General features: G+C 33.9%; 2 protein-coding genes across 3 annotated transcripts; both read left to right on the forward strand.

Moving 5' to 3' along the window:
• The first annotated feature begins 3,471 nt into the window (after positions 1 to 3,471).
• LOC131616018 (protein ACCELERATED CELL DEATH 6-like) lies at positions 3,472 to 7,224 on the forward strand. Its single transcript, XM_058887233.1, has 4 exons — positions 3,472 to 3,549; positions 4,858 to 5,653; positions 5,750 to 6,300; positions 6,456 to 7,224. Exons 2-4 carry the CDS (start codon positions 4,864 to 4,866, stop codon positions 7,092 to 7,094), a joined length of 1,980 nt encoding a protein of 659 aa, XP_058743216.1. The 5' UTR covers positions 3,472 to 3,549; positions 4,858 to 4,863; the 3' UTR covers positions 7,095 to 7,224.
• Positions 7,225 to 10,339: 3,115 nt separating this feature from the next.
• On the forward strand, positions 10,340 to 15,145 carry LOC131616020 (ankyrin repeat-containing protein ITN1-like). Of its 2 annotated transcripts, XM_058887234.1 has the most exons (4): positions 10,340 to 10,409; positions 10,803 to 11,665; positions 13,672 to 14,222; positions 14,328 to 15,145. In XM_058887234.1, the coding sequence occupies exons 2-4, from the start codon at positions 10,852 to 10,854 to the stop codon at positions 15,048 to 15,050; spliced, it is 2,088 nt and encodes a 695-aa protein (XP_058743217.1). In that variant the 5' UTR covers positions 10,340 to 10,409; positions 10,803 to 10,851; the 3' UTR covers positions 15,051 to 15,145. The 2 variants fall into 2 exon arrangements, with proteins under 2 accessions (XP_058743217.1, XP_058743218.1); XM_058887235.1 differs by lacking the exon at positions 10,340 to 10,409 and having other exon boundaries at positions 10,424 to 11,665.
• Positions 15,146 to 19,699: the final 4,554 nt, after the last annotated feature.

A 19,699-nucleotide genomic window follows, 5' to 3' on the forward strand; every position in this document is an offset into this window, starting at 1 on the left:
ACACCGCAATTACAACCCGATGCGGAGACTACTACATCAATAATATTACGGCTGCAATTGCGGTTGCGGAGTGCAATTTAAAACCATGACCCTCATCTTCAACTTCCATTTAATTGATTTTCCATTTAAAAAAAACAATAGTATCACCAAACAATATAAACATGTAATGACATACCTGGATTATGCATCATGATTTGCCGCTACTAAAGGTGATAATCCTTTTATTTTTTTTTCAATAAGTAATGGTATTAATCAGAAAAGAGGGGTACACAGACAAATTACCTCTTCATACAAGATAGAGGTAAAATGTTCCAAAAATGGAAATTACAGGATATAGAAGAAGAGTTAACTAGGCGGAACCATTTCCAAGAAGTTAATACAATAGCGCTATAGCAGTCATCAAAATTGTAGCTACATCCTTTAAAAATAATTGCATTCCTCATCATCCAAATGTTCCACACCACCGTTAACCAAATCGCTCCTATAGTTAATCTTTCCTCTACTCCCTTAATTTTCTCAAGAATAGTAAAGAATGAAGATAAGTCCTCTATAGAGAGGTTGCAAGAATCACCTATCCACCCTCCAACTCTATTCCAAATCTTTCTTGTAATGGGACACGATTCGAATAGATGTTTAGAACTCTCCTCTTCACGAGAACAGAAGACACAGCAGCAGTCCCGATCATTTTCCAATATTCTTCTCTTCTTCAATTGATCTCTCGTTGGAAGTCTATCCAATATCAATCTCCAGGCAAATACTTTCACTTTTGATGGAGCTTTGATATCCTACATAAAATGCAGCATTTTTCTCTCAGAATTCCCTACCAAGTTCTCAGTGTCACGATTCCTTATCGTGTGAGCACACAATTTGACCGTGAAATCTTCCTCGGCATCATCCACCCACTTGAATTCATCTTCTGCCTGCTGCTCTGGCTGGAACTGATTCAGCATTTCTATCATAAAATGGATCAAGAACTCATCATCTTCATCATATTCGGTGAACCGACGATCCACATCCCAGCGCCAATCTTCCTCTTACCAGTGGCCAGTAGTGGCTACCGACATGAAGGGGTTATTAGCCTTTGCGTACAGTTCCGGGAAAGCCTCGGAAAGAGATTGATTCTCAATCCATTTGCTGAACCAGAAGGAGGTTTTGGTGCCATTTTTTACCCTGCACGAAAATAAATCAGAAGTGGAAATACCTCTAGAGGCTGCACAATCATTAATTAACAGTAAGTCTCGCCACCACAATGAGTCTTTTTTGTTCACCACATTGCCGTCGTTCACGAACATTTTAACCTCGGGGGGTGTGATATCTATACTTCAGAATATCTTTCCAAACTGTATTGTCTTCCGTCAAAATTCTCGATTTCCACTGCATAAGAAGAGAAATATTCATGGTTTCGATATCTCTAATTCCCAAACCGCCCTCTTCTTTTGCTTTGCACACATCTTTCCATTTAACCCAATTAATACCTCTTTCGCCTTCCACGCCTTTCCACAGAAAATTCCTTTGGATATTAATTATTTCATTGATCACCTTTTTTGGCGCTCAATAAAACGATAAGGTGTATAAAGGGATTGCATTCAAAACAGAGTTTAACAATACAACCCTCCCTCCTATAGATAGAAAACGCCCGTTCCAACTCTGCAATCTGCTCCTTATGTTCCGGATCACATCCTTCCACATTACGGTTTTTCTCGGGCTGTCACCTACCATCACTCCAAGGAATTTGAATGGAATTGTACCCACCCCACACGACAAAAACGTGGAGATCTGCTGCATAGATGACACAGAGAGGTTTATACCATAAATATTGCTCTTACGAAAATTAATTCTAAGGCCAGACATAAGATCGAATCCCCTCAAGATAGTCGTCAGCCTCTAAAGATTATGTTGATCATTTTCACCAAAAATAATTCTGTCGTCTGCAAATTGTAAAATATCAACAGAATTGTTGTCCCCGTATTGGAAGCCCTTGAAATCTCCCAATTCCACTGCTTTTTCCATGAGACGCGTTAAGCCTTCCATTGCGATCACAAACAGAAGAGGAGAGAGAGGATCTCCTTGCCGAAGCCCTCGTTCGACCTTGAAATCATTTGTACTACTTCCATTAATTATGACCGCCATAGAGCTCACGAAAACACACGCCTCCATCCACTTTAGCCATTTGCAGCCAAACCCCATACTTTTCATCATGAACCAGAGGAAATTTCAGCTAACACTGTCATAGGCTTTCTCGTAGTCCACTTTCAAAATTAAACAGCTTCTACCGTCCCTCTTGGCCAGATCCATAAGCTCGTTAACAAACACCACGCCATCCATAATATTCCTCTTCTTAATAAAAGCTGACTGTTTAATTGATATGAGTTTGTCGATAACGAGTTTTAGCCTAGCAGCCATAAGTTTTGAAAGGATCTTAAGGAGACTCCCGACAAGACAGATAGGGCGGTATTCTGAAAGATGCTGCGGGTTAAGAATTTTTGGAATCAAAGTTATAAAGGAGGAGGTACAAGCTTTGATTAGAGTCTCTTTGGAATGAAAATCTGAAACAAACTTCATAATATCCTCCTTTAGAATAACAAATGATCATCCTTGCGACACTTTGAAAATAACAAATTCTTTGGTTCTCTATTTACCAAGTGATATGCGTCTCTGATCCAATTAAGTTGATTATCAAATTCGCAACATTTTTCAATAATCTGAATGACTTCTGAGGGTTCAGTTTCCAGTTCAATTTCTTTTTCACTACTTGTCATTCTCCTTGTTATGGCTTCATCTTGCAATGGGCTAGCAAAATGCATCATTGTCAATGGTATGACTTCATCTGGCAATGGGTTAGCCAAAAAATTTGTTTCTAGACCACACGGCATATTCAAATCTCAGCCTTTGATGAGAAGATTGAATCTGGAGTATTTGTAAGACAAAATTTGAAATGTCAAATGTATATTTTTATACAAGTTCAACTATATTTATTGTGTATATTTTTATTACTATAAGACACATTCTTCTCTCAAACTTTTTTTTTTTTTTAAATAAACAATTGATTATAAGAACTGCACTAGGGGTGCAACCCATACAACACGGACAATCTACAAATGTTGATAGATTACAATACATTCTACTAATTAATTATTCACTCTTTTGTTTTTTAATTTTGTAATATTGAATTTATAATTCTTAAGTAAACATGTTTAAATAATAATCATAAATATTAAGTCTTAAGTCTACCAAATTAACGAAAAATATGGGATTTGAATATTTTGCTAAACTTGTTTCGTCCTTTCTAATGAAGAAAGAGAGGATATATATTTTTAATTGTGAAAAGAGAAAAGAATTATTCTTGCAGAGGAAAAGCTTAATTAGAACAAAAGAGAGTAAATGAATGGCAATGCACAAGTAAAGAACATTAAAGAATAAATTACAATACTATATATAGATAGATAGTCATTTATATTTTTCAGAGTCATCAGTAGCAACCCATACGCAAGAGGAAAGCTGAATAATTTGCTGGGTGATCGAGCTTGAAGCAGTTCAGGCAATATTTTGGTTCGTCATTAAATTTTAATTTATCATAACTATACATTTTCTGCATATATAAAAGTTTAATGGATACATACTTAAACGGTAAAATATTTTATACTGTCGTACAATACTAATTTTTAAATGTCTTACTAATTTAAAGGAATACGCTTCGCTTATAGTATATCAATTATTTTATATTTCGCATATGCATCTTTTATTTTCTCTCTCTCTATATATATAAATATATTAGTTCAATATTTATTATTTTACCTTTTGTTTTTTTTGTTTTTTTTTTGCATATTTTATTTCTATCATTTCATATTATTAGAACTCACAACACCATTAAGTTTAATCTTTGTTTTCAATATATAATTGATTCTTGTAAATTCACTGTTATTTGATTTTAATTTTATACATATATGTTATTTAGTTTATGGTTCTTATTCATGTGATTTAGTCTTTGTAAAGTTTATTTTTAAGATTAATAAAATTAAATATTCTATATATTATAACAATTAATTCATAAAACAAAAACTATAATTAAAAACAACACAACATATATTTTTCTAAGAATCAAAAGCAAACAAGACAAACATATTGAAATGAATATGTATATTAACTACCCAATTTCCATACTCATATCCGTACCCATGAATAATGAAGTACCCATATTCATACATGTTTACCTACATTTCTAATAAAAAACTAGTTATAATTTATCATGCTATTTGAAGTTTTTTAACAACATTATAAAAAACAAAATTAAGGATATACAGTAATCGTTGAGTTTAGAAATTAACAAACATTTATAATAAAATGCGTATAAATTTAATAATAATTTATTTAATAAAATTGATAAGTATACAAGTGTATATATTTATAAAAATAAAAAATATATGAATATATATTATGCGGGTATAGAACAGAGTGGGTATTAAGGTACCCGTACCAGCGCTCATATCCGTTTATTTTAATGAGTAATTGTCTTTACCCATATTTGTTGTGAGTAATTTTTCCAAGTATACCGTCCCTAGTTATTGCAATATCTTTAACGGAACAAAAGTGTTTAATGTTTTTTTTACGAGAAAAAAAGATATGTACTTTTACACTGTCAACCAATCACGACCATGTTAAGTGTCAAGTGATACTGTTATTTTCAAAAAGGTAATGTGACATGGCTGATTAATGAATCCTACAATATAACAATATTGAACTTCATGAACATTATCACACTAATCCTACAATAGATAAATTTAAATTTGTATCAAAATGTTCATTAGGATGTTGAATTTTGTGCTGAAAATATTCAAAATACAATCTTTTCATGAGCAGGTTGAGATGATTAATAGCGAAAAGGAAACTGAACTTGAAAATGAACCCACTGAAGTCGCTCATGTCATTGAAAAATGTTGCAAATTTGATAATCAAATTAATTTGATTAGCAATGCATATCACTTGGTTCATGGAGGTCCAAAGAAATTGTTAGATGAATCTTCTAATCTAACTGAAATTGAGACCCCTATGCAAAATAGCCTGTTACACATTGCAGCTTTGAATGGTAATGAGGACATTGTTCCTTTTATAATTGAACGTGCTCCAAAACTTTTGTTTAAATTTAACAAAAACCAGGACAGTGTATTACATGTTGCTGCAAGAAGTGGATGCATCTCAACCATTAAAAAGCTCTTTGAAGGTTATACTAATTTTAAACGGCATGATATAAAAATAGCTTGGTTTAATTACAATAAAAATGTTGATTTGGAAGTTGCGTATGATGACAAGTCAAATATGGAGGATCTATTAACTTTTGTTCAATTGAAGAATGATCAAGGCAACACTATGTTTCATGAGGCAATGTTATGTGACAAGAGAAATATTGATGGGGATACGATTTTCCAAGTTTGTGAGCTTTTCAAAACAGAAGATTCGTCCAAGAAGTCATTGTCAAATAGTTGTTATGATTATGCACTAAATACTGTTAATCATGAAAAGAAAACAGTACTTTATCTTGCAGTCGAAAATGGAAAGAAGGATGTTGTTGAAGTAATATTAGAGAAGTGTCACAAGAATGATGATAAGCCAGAGGGATTATCGCCTTTTATTGCAGCAATAATGTTTCATAACGAAGGTATGTAATTACATATTTACATAGCTAGATGATAATATTATTAGGCAATTATCAACTAGTAGAGAATATTAGCTAATATTTATGTTCATGTTTCAGAAATATTGAGGATCATAATAAAAAACAAGCCAACTTGGATCCATTCAATGGATAAACATGACAGGTTTCCTCTTCATTATGCTGCATCTATAGGTTACCTTGAAGGTGTTGATTTATTACTTGAATTGTGTAAATGTTGCACAATTAAAAGGGACAAATATGGTTATTTCCCAGTCCATCTAGCATCTTATGGAGGCCATGTGGAAGTAGTGAAGAAGTTATTACAATATTGTCCAGATCCAACAGAGATGCTTGACACTTCCCATGAGCGTAATATTCTTCACATTGCAGCAAAGCATGAAAAATATGAGTTAGTATGCTACATATTACAAAGTGAAATTCCTGAACTTCATAAGCTAATAAATCAACAAGATAAAAATGGAGATACCGCTTTGCATTTGGCCGCAAGATCATTGCATCCCACAATTGTATACTACTTAGTTAACCAAAATAACAAAAAGGTGGATCTTGATTTGGTTAACAATAACAAGGAAACAGCTTTTGACATTGTTAGTTCACTTTACCTGGTTGATAGATCGTCTTTGCGACAGGCAAGTAGTTATACCCTCTTACTAGCTCATAAAGTTATAGCGAAGTTTGTTGCATGATAAATCATTCATTTAATTATTCTCAAACACTAACAAATGATAATTTAAAAACTATTAGAAACTAGTTTAGCTATTTTTAATGTTTGTAATATTTACAGCATCTTACATGGACTGCACTCAAATCTGTGGGTGCAAAGCAAAGTTCAAAGAAAGCTACACTCCCTATTGAATCTAAACCAAGAAACACTGATGAAGGTAAAGAAAAAGAAAAATCTACAGAAATATACAAGGACAGATTAGAAAACCTCACAATTGTTTCAACCCTTATAGTCACAACGTCAGTAGCCGCATGTTTAGCCGTTCCAGGTGAAGCAGAAGGTGAAGCGCATAACTTAAAACATGCAATGTTTCAAGTTTTTGTCATCTTCATCACAATATCATTGTTCAGTTCCATTAGTGCTACAGTCATGCTCTTTTGGGCAACACTTGGATTAAATGAATTGGTGACTTTCACTCTCAGGATTGTGATGCCACTTCTTGGAATCGCTCTCGTTTCATTATCTTTGGCTTTTATGGCTGGTCTATACACTGTCATCAGTAAACTTTGTTGGTTGGCCAATGTGTTTTTGATTATGACAGTGATATTTATTATCATTGTCGTTTTTCTATATACACTCCTTTTCCTTCCATCATCATCAACTATAAAGCCTTTGAGATACATTTCACACTACCCTTTTGTTTTTTTAGCATCACGTACAAAGAGTAAAAGTGATCAAGACATTAATCCTTGGGGGTAGTATAGGTTAATATTAATGTAAATTGTGGCTAAGTAGGGTTTCACCATGCCGCTTTCTTTAATAATACCCACTTAGTTATATGCATGTATCCTTTGTAATATATATTGGCAAATATGTATGTTTCTCTTGTGTTGACCAATAAATGCCAATAAATTTTATTCATAATAATGTTGGTTTTAGAAATGATGTATCATAATCCTCTTTAGATTCATTTAAGGAATATATATAGTATGAGGAGGGTTATATTGACTCCAAGAGTAAGTTATAATAACTTACTCCACATCTTGACCATTAATTCTTTTCAATCTAATGGTTAAAAATAATAAGTCATTAAATGTGGAAAGAGAAAACTATTCCTTATTATTTTTAACCATTAGATTGAAAAGAATTAATGGTCAAGATGTGGAGTAAGTTATTATAACTTACTCTTGGAGTCAATATAACCCTCCTATATATATATATATATATATATATATATATATATATATATATATATATATATATTACTGATAACGTAGCTTAAGACACAAAACGTATTAAACCGACCCCACAAACAAATCAATATAAACATGAAAATATAATCACCTATCAACCGACCACTAAAGATAAGATCTCGGTAGAAGAATAACCATCAATAAAAACAGAATCCTTCAATAAGATATTAAGAAAACTTCTCCCCAAGAACCAATTCAAAGACTCTCAACATCTATATTGAGATAGAGAATATAAGTTTCAAGCTTGTTCAAGAAAGGATATGGATAGGTCATATACCTATCGAATTACCATTTTCAAGCAAAAAAAAAACTCTTTTCTTCATTAAAAAAATGTGAATCATGGATTTCAAAATAGACAACACAACCATATTAAAATGATGGAAAGACCACCTCTAATAAAAAATAACCCATCTAAGAAAATAAACACCTAACACTACTAGAAATACTCTATTTTCCTGCTGTATTTTGTTTACATTAGTCATTATTATATATTTTCATAATGATGTGAATTCTCACCCTTCTGTTAAAATAATGTTTTGTACAACATAGCTCAGGTACCGAGGAGTAAGGGTGATGTTGTTTTCAAGGATTTAGCCGAAGAGCCTTTATCCCGTTTTACTTAGGTAGTAGTGATGTAGTCTCATGCTCTGGTTATGTAACACAATTGGGGTTGTACGCTTGACTTCATGTTTATTATTCATGTTTTGAGAGATGTTGTTATTACTCTCTTTTATTTTGGATTATGTTAAATTATGTGATGTGGTCGTGGTGCCTAACTTTTGTGCATGAATATATGCTGTGAGAGCTTTTGATTGGTATCGTTTTAATTCTGTTGTGATGTGCATATGAGACATGACAATTAAACGTGTGTTATGAACATGACCAAGGATTTTATGATGTTTTGTTTTGTTAAATTTTGAAATACATGTTACGCCTTCTTTTATATGCATGTTTTACTCTGATTTATGTAACATAATTACTGATGGTTTGAAGGGTATTTCACCTACTGGCGAAATCGGCCAATTCAGGGGATGGCCAATCGTAATATTGTTTGGGTTATGGTTTTCTCGGCGTTTATGATAAAAGGAGTTCCGACTATTTTTTGAGCCATCTAGTGGTACCTATTTACATTGGCCGACTCTATTAATTGAATACCCTTTCAAGCCAATACATTTGCTCTAAGATGATCATCAGGATTGACCTAGGACATTACATCATGTTGCACTTGGAACTCTATATGACGAGCAATTTTAGTATAACATGAATTTTGATCAGTTGACTCCTGATACGTTTGGACAATGCAACTGAAACATCCCCTCCTTTGACGGGAAACATCTATTTATGCCTCGGTCACAACATGAAGATGCATCTGTCTCTTGACAGGATTTTCACCCCCTGTCGGATTTCATAGGAAACATAAATTCTAAGGTATTCATGGAGAGAACTTCATTTGACAATGATTCTCCGGAAGAATCTTCCATATTTGAATCATCACTCAAAACAATCATTCGTGATTCACCATCCCAACTAATAGAGAGGAAGGGATGCGACTCAGACTATGTTCCCTTTTTTGAAGACGATGAAACAATATCCTCCGAGTCGCTTCCGATGGAAAAATTGATGGTCAAATTTCATTTATGGATGACAACCACACTCGAGTGTACTCAAGTACATAGAAAGCTGCATCACGTTATTCCATACATTTCAGGTCACATGTTAAAGAAAATCAGTGAAACATTTCAATGATGAGATTGCATTTAATGCTCATATCCCTATCACGCTATGACAAAACTAAAGCGACACACACAATTCGAAGCCTGAATGAACCAACTATGAGGCCGACCACTCTTATTGAAAGACTCCCACGACAACTTACATACCCGACGAGTCTTGGAAGAAAATGTGTTGTATTAGAAAAAGACTCAGGACCCACTGCTCTGCTCCAGCCAAAGATCTATAGCACAAGGCTCATTATCTAGCCTACTCCGCGAAGCCCAAGATATAAATACTTTTGTAAAGGGGTTCTCAAGTACACAATATCTAATCTCCACTTTCACGACCACTATTTTGAACTCTAAACTGACTTCGACGTTGGATTGCAAACCATGCATGTTCTCTCCTTGGTCAACCGTATCGAAGATAGCAAACATCGGTTAACGACATCACATCAAGATTGATACCTCTGGTTCAAGAAGCACCGTGATCGCAACCTTCGATCTACGGTATCACATCAACGTAGTGCATCGGAAGCTACGCTCCGCCGTAATTTTGGGCAACTACCATCATTTCTGGGTCCACAACGTAACAACTTTATTTTTGTGTGTTAATATTTTTATTAGTCAGCAATTTTAAAAATTCAACAATCTTTATTTAAAAATCTTTGAATGATTTAATGGTGAAAAATTTAGGGACAAATGTTTTCTTTAACTTAATCACTTGAAGAAAAAATAAATCACTATTGAGAGATGCCAACTAAATCATCGAATAACTTACAAGTTCAGCAATCAGATAATAATTATTTTTATTGTTTATTTAGCAAAATTGTTTAATCATCCTTCCTACTGAAGAAAGAGATGATATATATCTTTTATTGTAAATAAAGAAAAGAATTATTCTTTAATTGTAGAAGAAAAGCTTAAATAGCATCAAAAGAGAGTAGATAATGGGCAATCCACACGTAAAGAACATTAAAGAATCAATTAAAGTACTATATATAGATAGTTAGATATATTTTACAGAGTCATCACTAGCATTCAATACGCCAAGGGAAAGCTGATTAATTTGCTGAGCTATCGAGCTTGAAGTAGTTCAGACAACATTGGTTTGTCATTAAATTTTAATTCATCACAACTCTACATGTTCTGCATTTTATTATTTTGTCATAGATTAGATCAATACTTACTCCTTTACATATTATTTTTTTACATTTCTTTTGCATACTTTATTTCTCTCTTACATATAAATATACATGATGCCCCGGATTTTAGGTAAACTCTAATAGTTAATATGATAAGTTCATGGGTGCAAAATTTATATAAGAGCAACATGATTGACTGAATTCATAAGATGTTTAAACACTGATTTTTTTATTACCAAACAATGATGTTTGATTTATTTTTTACCGTATACTGTTCTAATCATACACAATACATAAAGTTGAACTTTTATCAAAGCATTCATTAACATTTCATATTTTGGCTTGCATATATTCAAGACACAATCTTCTCACCATCGGTTGAGAATTCAATACGACGCGTGAGATAATGAGGAACAACATGGGTTTATCATGGAAGGTGAATAGTAGTGAAAAGGATCCTGAACTTGAAACTGAACCCTCAGAAGTCGATCGGATAGTTGCAAAATGTTGCGAATTTGATAACCAAATTAATTTGATTAGTGAAGCATATCACTTAGTATATGGAGGTCCAAAGAATTTGTTAGATGAATTTTCTAATCTAACACAAATCAAGACTCCTATGGGAAACACTGTGCTACATCTTGCAGCTTGGAGTGGTAATGATGACATTGTTACTCTTTTAATTGATCGTGATCCACGACTTTTATTTATAGTTAACAATAACTTGGACAATGTCTTACATGTTGCTGCTCGAGCTGGAAACACCTCAATCATTAAAAAACTATTAAATGGTTATTTTAGTTTCCTAAAGCTTAAAAGAGATATGGGACATGGCGAATTTTGGAAAATATATCGGGAGAAATATTATGTAAGTGGGGAATACGATCCTAGATATATAACTCGACTATCATATTTTTTCACTCGGGGAAATAATCAAGGAAACAGTATGCTTCATGAAGCAATGTTAGGTGACAAGAGTAAAATTGATGGGAATATGATTTTCAAAGTTTGTGAAGAATGTGAAATAGAAGATTGGGAAGATAGTTGTTATACTTATGCAATATATTATGATAATGATGCACAGAAAACAGTACTTTACCTTGCAGTTGAAAATGGAAACAAGGATGCAGTCAACCTAATATTGGAGAAGTGTCGCAAGGATGATATTTGTATATCAGGATTATCACCCTTAGTAGCGGCAATCATGATGCATAAACCAGGTATGTCATTACATATTTATAATGTTTGGTAAATTTTTATGGAGATATTGAAATTTTCCGTATTCCACAATTTTTTTTCAAAGGATTTCTAGTATCAAGGTGAAATTTTCATTCTCCTCCTCACTATTTTTCAAAATATTATAAAAACATTTTTTTTTTTAATAAGCAATGGAAATAAAGGGAGCAAAAGGGATGCTCCACCCTTATACAAAAGGATTACAAGGTAAAACACAAAAGAGGTTGAACATTCCAACCATAAAAATTACATAACCGACGCCTTCCTATAAAAAGCACATAACCAATTCCAAGAATTGCTAACAATCTCCGACATGCACTCTATAAAGCTAAAGGCTTCGTCTTTAAATATGATAGCATTACGTTTAATCCACAATATCCAAGCCGACGCAAGCCAAACAACCGACAAAATAGCTCTCTTTGAAGGACAAATAATCTTTTCACAATTATGGAAAAAGTCAATAAAGTCCTCAAAAGACAAGAGATCACCTACACCAAGCCACATAAACACTCGACACCAAACACGACGCGACACTTCACACTCCGAAAAAAGATGCACACTAGTTTCTTCCTCCTTCGAACACAGTACACAAAAAGAATTACTACCTTCAAGCACAATGCCTCGACTCACCAAAAGATCTCTAGTAGGAAGGCGGTTGTGTATAAGTCTCCAACAAAAGAATAGGATTTTAGACGGTACCTTGACTTTCCAAATTCGAGAGAGAGCCCGAACCTTATCCGCATTCACCGCCGGACCCGATAGCTTTGCTTTGAAAAAGTCATAACAAGATTTTACCGAAAATGACCCATCCGTAGTCAATTTCCAGCAAAAAGAATCCTGAGCATCCATAAGCGGATCCCGATTATGCAGCCCCTCCATAATTTCCGCCCACTCAAGCTGCAGCTCAGAACCGTCCGCTGCTGCCACTTCAGCCGTATCAGACCCTCCGTTCCAGCCTCCCTGCGTTTCCCTCTGCACAGAACCAGCCCCCCTGTCTCCTGCAAACACGACCTCGGGCCTGTTTGGAGCACCAGCCAGCGTGGCAACATCACTGCCAGCCACGAAAAGTGAAAACAGAGACCAATTCCACATGCTATTAACATAGAAACCTGCAGCAGCTACATTGATAATATGGTTATCGGCCATAGCAAAAAGAGAAGGACATCGTTCCATTTAGGATTCATATATTTGTAAATACAACATAATAAAAGAGAAATTAAAGACACGAGTTCCAGGGGTTTTGTTTCCTTTGCCTTTAGACTGAGTCTACTTACCAAACCATAAAATTTGATGAAAAATTAGGGCTTTGCTCAACGGAAAATTAGGGCTTTATCCAAATCATAGATCGAGCCTTAATACTTGACCAAGCCTTGTCCTTTACAACCATGAATATGATTCACTTCTACACAAGATACACTGCAAGGTATTCTTAATCTACAAAAAAATAAGATTGACTTCCCATTAGAATTACATCATGTGGAAGAATTAATAGTCCCACTTTTACTCTTTGCATGAACAAAGCTCCAGACACAAAAAGAGCCGACCTACCAATGTGACACCGAGATTCATCTACCATGTCAGTTTTGGAATTTTGGTTATTTGTATTTTGCAAAAAAATCAAAACGGTTTTTTGAAATGAAATGTTTCACATTTTCTTGCTTTATGCTAACAGACTCACCAATAATTGTTTAAGTATTTTTGAATCCCTAACAACTTAATGTGAGTGTCCCTAACATTTATGTTTGAATAATCAAATTACTTATATATTAGTTAAAATTCACATGAGTATCACCTAATTTGTGTGGAGACATGTTTTCAAAATAGTGAAATGTTTTGTAAAAAATGTAAATAGCAAATTTTCAATATAATATTGATAATTTATTTCTACAATAATTTAAATTCTATTTACAAATAATTAGAGTATATATTTTATAATGAGAATAGAAATTATAAGATATTATTGGCTATAATATTTATGTTTTTGTATCAGAAATATTCAAGATCATACTAAAACACCAACCAACTTTGATCCATTCAAAGGACACACATTATAGACGTCCTCTTCATTATGCTGCATCTATAGGTTACTTTGAAGGTGTCGATTTATTACTTGGATTATGTAAACGTTGCACAATTCAAAGGGACAAGTATGGTTATTTCCCAATTCATCTAGCATCTTATGGAGGACATGTGAAAGTAGTAAAGAAGTTGTTAGAATATTGTCCAGATCCAACAGAGATGCTTGACACATTTAATCAGCGTAATTTTCTTCACATTGCAGCAAAGCATGGAAAACACGAGGTGATATGCTACATATTACAAAGTAAAATTCCTGAATATCATAAGCTAATAAACCAAAAGGATAAAAAAGGAGAAACTCCTTTGCATTTGGCTGCAAGATCATGTCATCCCAAAACTGTTTACTATTTAGTTAATGAAAAAAACAAAATAGTGAATCTTGATTTGGTTAACAAAAACAATGAAACAGCTCTTGACATTGTTATTTCACTTTACGAGGCTGGAAAATCATCTTTGAGACAGGCAAGTAATTCTATCTTCTTACAAGAGACACCAACAAATAATGACTTAAAAATTCTTACATACTCGTTTAGTTACTTTTTTTAACAATGTTTGCAATATTTACAGCATCTTACATGGACTGCACTAAAATCTGCTGGTGCAAAGCAAAGTTCAGGAAAAGAAAGAATTCACATTGAATCTACACCCAATGATTCAAATTCACAAAAAATAGAAAACAATAAAAACAAAACTCAAAACCATGTTGAAGAATCACAAGAAAGTGAAAAACAACATAAAGCAAAAGAAATTGTTTCAAAAAGATATAAGGACAGATTAGAAAACCTCACAGTTGTTTCAACCCTTATAGTTACAATTTCAGTTGCAGCATGTTTAAGTGTTCCAGGAGAAGCAGATGGAAAAGCAAATAACTTAAATCATGCAATGTTTCAATTTTTCATTATTTTCATCACAATATCATTCTTTAGTTCTATTAGTGCTACTGTCATACTTTTTTGGGCAACCCTTGGATTGACTGAATTGGTGACTTTAACTCTCAAAATTGTGATGCCAGTTCTTGGAATCGCTCTTTTTTCATTATCTATGGCTTTTATGGCTGGTCTCTACATTGTCATCAGTAAACTTAGTTGGTTGGCCAATGTATTTCTGGCTATGACTGTGATATTTGTTATAGTCGTGGTTTTGTTATACACACTCCTTTTTCTTCCATCGCCATCAACTACAAAGTCCTTGAGATACTTTTCTCACTATCCCTTACTCTATTTAGCATCACGTACCGAATGTAAATTTGATCAAGGTCTTAAATCTTGGGGTAGTATAGGTAAAAATTAATATGTATTGTTTCCCTTTTTGTGTGTGACTGTAAGAGATTAATATTTGCTATATTGTGATAAATATGTATGTTTCTTTTGTCTGAACCAATAAATGTCAACGAATATTTATTCATAATAATACTTCTTTTTAAAATGATGTATTTGCCACGAATATTTATTCTTTTTTTAGGATATGGTTTAATGGAAAAATATACCACATTTCATTATGGTTTTAAAATATTGCGGCTTTGAATGCAATTATGTTGCGGATGTTGTACTTTTTTTGACTAAATAAAATATTCATTCATTCCAATTGATAGAGTACGTTGTTGCAATACAAATTAAGAATCGCCAAAAACAAAAAGGATAAATCTGCAAAGAAACTCACAGCATCCATGTTAATAGCATAAAACGGCAAATTGCACATGCCTACGAATATAACTATGACTATATTGAAATGTCTGAAATATTCATGTCTCCAGATCTGTAGCGTTAATGGCACCAAAGTCATAAATAGGATCTGCACTAGATCGAAACTCATCTTTCAACCTGAAACAAATGAACACTGCGCACAAAGACAGAAAAACAAAATACACCGCACAAAGACGGGAAATCAAAACAAACAACGACACATTAAAATGACGAAAACACACAAAAAAAAACACTAAATATATGTGAAAATCACTTATTTAACACGTATTTTGAATTTTGTGGTGTGAATAATATTTGCGAGTTTCTTTAAATACATCATTGAAAATCTGTTACAATTAATATTTTTTTATTGCATTGGACAAAGATTGAAACATGGGATTGGAGCAAGTCTCATTTCATTACTAAAGATAAGCCAGAACTTGAAAGTTATGAAGAAGAGTCAGAGTCAAAAGGTGATTCTGAAGACTCTGAAGATGAGTCAGATGTTGAATCTGATTCGGATGCTCATTTTGAATCTTGTGGTAATTATGACTCTGAAGGTGGACCCTCTGAAGGAGGAGCTTCTGAAGGTAGTCTTGCCTCTGACGCAGATCATGACTGAAGTTGGAACTTTTGAAGAAAGAGCTTCTGAAGGAGATCCAATTTCTGAAGGTGGTCAAGCATCTGATATTGTTCAAAGGCCACAAAGAATCAGACGAATACCAAGAAGGCTTACAGGTTGTGACATGTTGCAAGACGCTAAAGTAGAATCTGAAGGAGAAATTGTTTGGTGTGCCATGTTAGTAGACTATGAACCCGTGGGTATTGAAGAAGTTATCAAAAAGAAAGTATGGCTGAATTCCATGAAAGAATAACTTAAAGCTATAGAAAGAAACAAGATATGGGACTTGATTAGGATTCCAAAGGAGAAGAAAGCCATCAGCGTCATATGGGTTTTCAAGGTAAAATTTAAGCCAGATGGATCAATTGGCAAGCATAAAGCAAGGCTAGTGGCTAGAGGTTTTCTTTAGAAACCTGGGCTACATTACTTTGAGGTGTTTGCGCCTGTAACTAAAAACGAAACAATCGGACTAGTGATTGTTTTAGCTGCAAATAGGAATTAGTCTCTGATGCATCTAGATGTGAAGCATGCATTTCTGAACGGTCCGTTACAAGAAGAGGTATACGTGTCACAACCTCCTGGATTTGTGAAAAAGAATCAGGAAGGTATGGTGTACAAGCTACATAAAGCTCTGTATGGATTGAAGCAAGCGCCCAGAGCTTGGAATCTGAAGATTTATTCATTTTTTCAAGAAGCAGGGGTTTCAGAAATGTGAGATGGAATATGGCGTTTATGTACAGTATTCTGAAGGCAATATGATTCTGCTGTGTCTCTATGTTGATGACATATTGCTGGCAGGTAATTGTTTTAAAGAGGTAGTCAAGTTCATGAAGATTCTGATGAGTGAGTTTGAAATGATTGACTTAGGAAAGTTGGTATACTTTATAGGAATGGAGGCATTATACTCTGAGATGGATATAATTTTGCATAAGCTTAATTATGAATTTGAGCTTCAGAAGAGATTTAAGATGCAGAATTGTAAGGCTGCTATCACTCCATCAGAAACCAATCATAAATTGGATTCTGACTCTGATGGTAAAGATGTGGATGCTACAACCTTCAAATAGTTGGTTGGTTCTCTAAGGTATTTGTGTAATATCATACCTGATATTTGCTATGCAGTTGGAATGGTTAGTAGGTACATGAGTAAACCTAAGTGGTCCCATTGCCAAGCTCCTGTCAGGATTCTGAGGTATATCAAGGGAACTCTGAAGTATGGAGTACAATTTCCTTCTGGAAGAAAGACGGATTCAGGGTTGATGAGTTACTCTGATTCTGATTGGTGTGGAGATAGAGTTTATAGAAGAAGTACTTCTGGATACTTATTTAAGTTTTCTAGGAGGTCCTATTTCTTGGTGTTGCAAGAAGCAGTCTGTTGTTGCACTATCAACGTGTGAAGCTGAGTACATTGTAGGTGTTGTAGATGCATGTCAAGTTGTTTGGCTTCTAAACCTACTATAGGAATTGAAGATGAAGGTAGATAAGCCGCTGAAGCTGATGATTGATAACAATTCTGCAATCAATCTTGCCAAGAACCTAGTGCTGCATGGAAGAAGCAAGCAAATTGAGACAAAGTATCATTTCTCGAGAAATCAAGTCTAGAATGGAATATTAAAAGTTGTGCACCGTAGCACCCAGAAGCAGCTGGCAGATATTTTGACAAAGGCGATCAAGACGGGTCAATTTCTCCACTTAAGGGATAGAATTGGTGTTACTAGTTTTGACTAGGAAATCCTAAATTAAGGGATGATATTGAAGGGTTATTTAATATTTTTAGTATGTTGCCTAAGTGGCCCTAATTTTCTATGTATAAATAGACTAGTAGTTGTCCTTATTTATTCACTCACTTTCTTACAGCTTTGGAAACCGTTATTGCATAGCATTAAATATAATATTCCTTTTATGTTCATCATCTTGTGCACTAACAAAATGATGCCCCGCATTTTAGATAAATTCTAATAGTTAATATGATAAGTTCATGGGTGCAAAATTTATATAAGAGCTACATGATTGACTGAATTCATACGATGTTTAAACATTGATTTTTTTATTAAAAATATGTGTGCAAAAATGTGTGTTGATAACACTTTTTATTACCAAACAATGATGTTTGATTTATTTTTTACCGTATACTGTTCTAATCATACAAAAAATAAAGTTGAACTGTTATCAAAACATTCATTAACATTTCATATTTTGGCTTGCAAATATTCAAGACACAATCTTCTTACCATCGGTTGAGAACTCAATACGACGCGTGAGATAATGAGGAACAACATGGGTTTATCATGGAAGGTGAATAGTAGTGAAAAGGATCGTGAACTTGAAACTGAACACTCAGAAGTCGATCGGATAGTTGCAAAATGTTGCGAATTTGATAACCAAATTAATTTGATTAGTGAAGCATATCACTTAGTATATGGAGGTCCAAAGAATTTGTTAGATGAATTTTCTAATCTAACACAAATCAAGACTCCTATGGTGATGATGACATTGTTACTCTTTTAATTGAACGTCATCCACGACTTTTGTTTGCATATAACAACAGCTTGGACGGTGTCTTACATGTTGCTGTTCGAGCCGGAAACACCTCAATCATTAAAAAACTATTAAATGGTTATATTAGTTTCCTAAATCAGAAAACATGTATGGAGAAATATTATGTATACGGGGAATACGATCCTATGAATATAATGGAACTATCATTTTTTTTTCATTCCGAGAAATAATCAAGGAAACAGTATGCTTCATGAAGCAATGTAACGTGACAAGAGCAAAATTGATGGGAATATGATTTTCAAAGTTTGTGAAGAATGTAAAACAGAAGATTGGGAGAAGGATGTGAACATACAAGTCATGGAAATAAACTATGGTAGCATCCATTGTTGAACCAAATATGAACATCACTGTATGCAATAGAGAGAAAGAAGAAGAAGCTAGAAAATGGTATATTTAATCTCTGTTTGTTACATCAGTTACAAAGTGTATATATATATATATTTCTCTATTTTGTACTATCATTTGTATTACATCACTACAAGAAAACAGCAATTTAGCGTCGGCCAAAAGCCGTCGCTAATTGACCAAAAACCGAAGCTACAAACGCCTAGCGTCGGCCTAGCGTCGGTGTCGGGGCTGTCATTTTAAACCCCAAAGCAAAGGTAGTGATGGGCCGACGCAACCACTAGTGTCGGCTTTAAGCCACGCTAAGTGGGACACTAAACATGCTCCAGAGGTCTACGGTTACACCATTAGCGTCGGTTTTATGCAACGCTACGGTGTGCCGCGTGGTCGTTCATGATTAGCTCCCCTTTTTGATACTGGATTTCATCGTTAGCGTCGGTTATGGGCGTCGCTACATTAAGCAACGTGTCCATTTGCTATTGGCTGTCTCCCAGATGGAAAAAATTTGTTTTATTATTAGCGTCGGTTTTAGCCGACGCTATTTTTTTTTTTTTGGGTTCCCAGCTATTTTTTTTTATTACGCTATTTTTTTCTCTTTTGGGTCTGACCAATATTTGGTGACACCTATATTTTATAAATTTTGATTACACCTATAAATTATTAAATATGATACAATACTATTAATAAATATAATTTAACCGTTTTGAAATAAAAACAATAAATTGCAATAT

The sequence above is a fragment of the Vicia villosa genome, linkage group LG7 (assembly GCF_029867415.1).
Source record: "Vicia villosa cultivar HV-30 ecotype Madison, WI linkage group LG7, Vvil1.0, whole genome shotgun sequence".
Lineage (NCBI taxonomy): Eukaryota > Viridiplantae > Streptophyta > Magnoliopsida > Fabales > Fabaceae > Vicia > Vicia villosa.

What these genes read in the sequence shown, in the direction of transcription:
- LOC131616018 (XM_058887233.1), top strand. Translation starts at nt 4,864, where the DNA reads ATGATTAATAGCGAAAAGGAAACTGAACTTGAAAATGAACCCACTGAA. An exon ending in AATAATGTTTCATAACGAAG is followed by an intron (nt 5,654 to 5,749) that starts GTATGTAATTAC and finishes TTCATGTTTCAG; the next exon opens with AAATATTGAGGATCATAATA. An exon ending in ATAGATCGTCTTTGCGACAG is followed by an intron (nt 6,301 to 6,455) that starts GCAAGTAGTTAT and finishes TAATATTTACAG; the next exon opens with CATCTTACATGGACTGCACT.
- LOC131616020 (XM_058887234.1), top strand. Translation starts at nt 10,852, where the DNA reads ATGAGGAACAACATGGGTTTATCATGGAAGGTGAATAGTAGTGAAAAG. An exon ending in AATCATGATGCATAAACCAG is followed by an intron (nt 11,666 to 13,671) that starts GTATGTCATTAC and finishes TTTTTGTATCAG; the next exon opens with AAATATTCAAGATCATACTA. An exon ending in GAAAATCATCTTTGAGACAG is followed by an intron (nt 14,223 to 14,327) that starts GCAAGTAATTCT and finishes CAATATTTACAG; the next exon opens with CATCTTACATGGACTGCACT.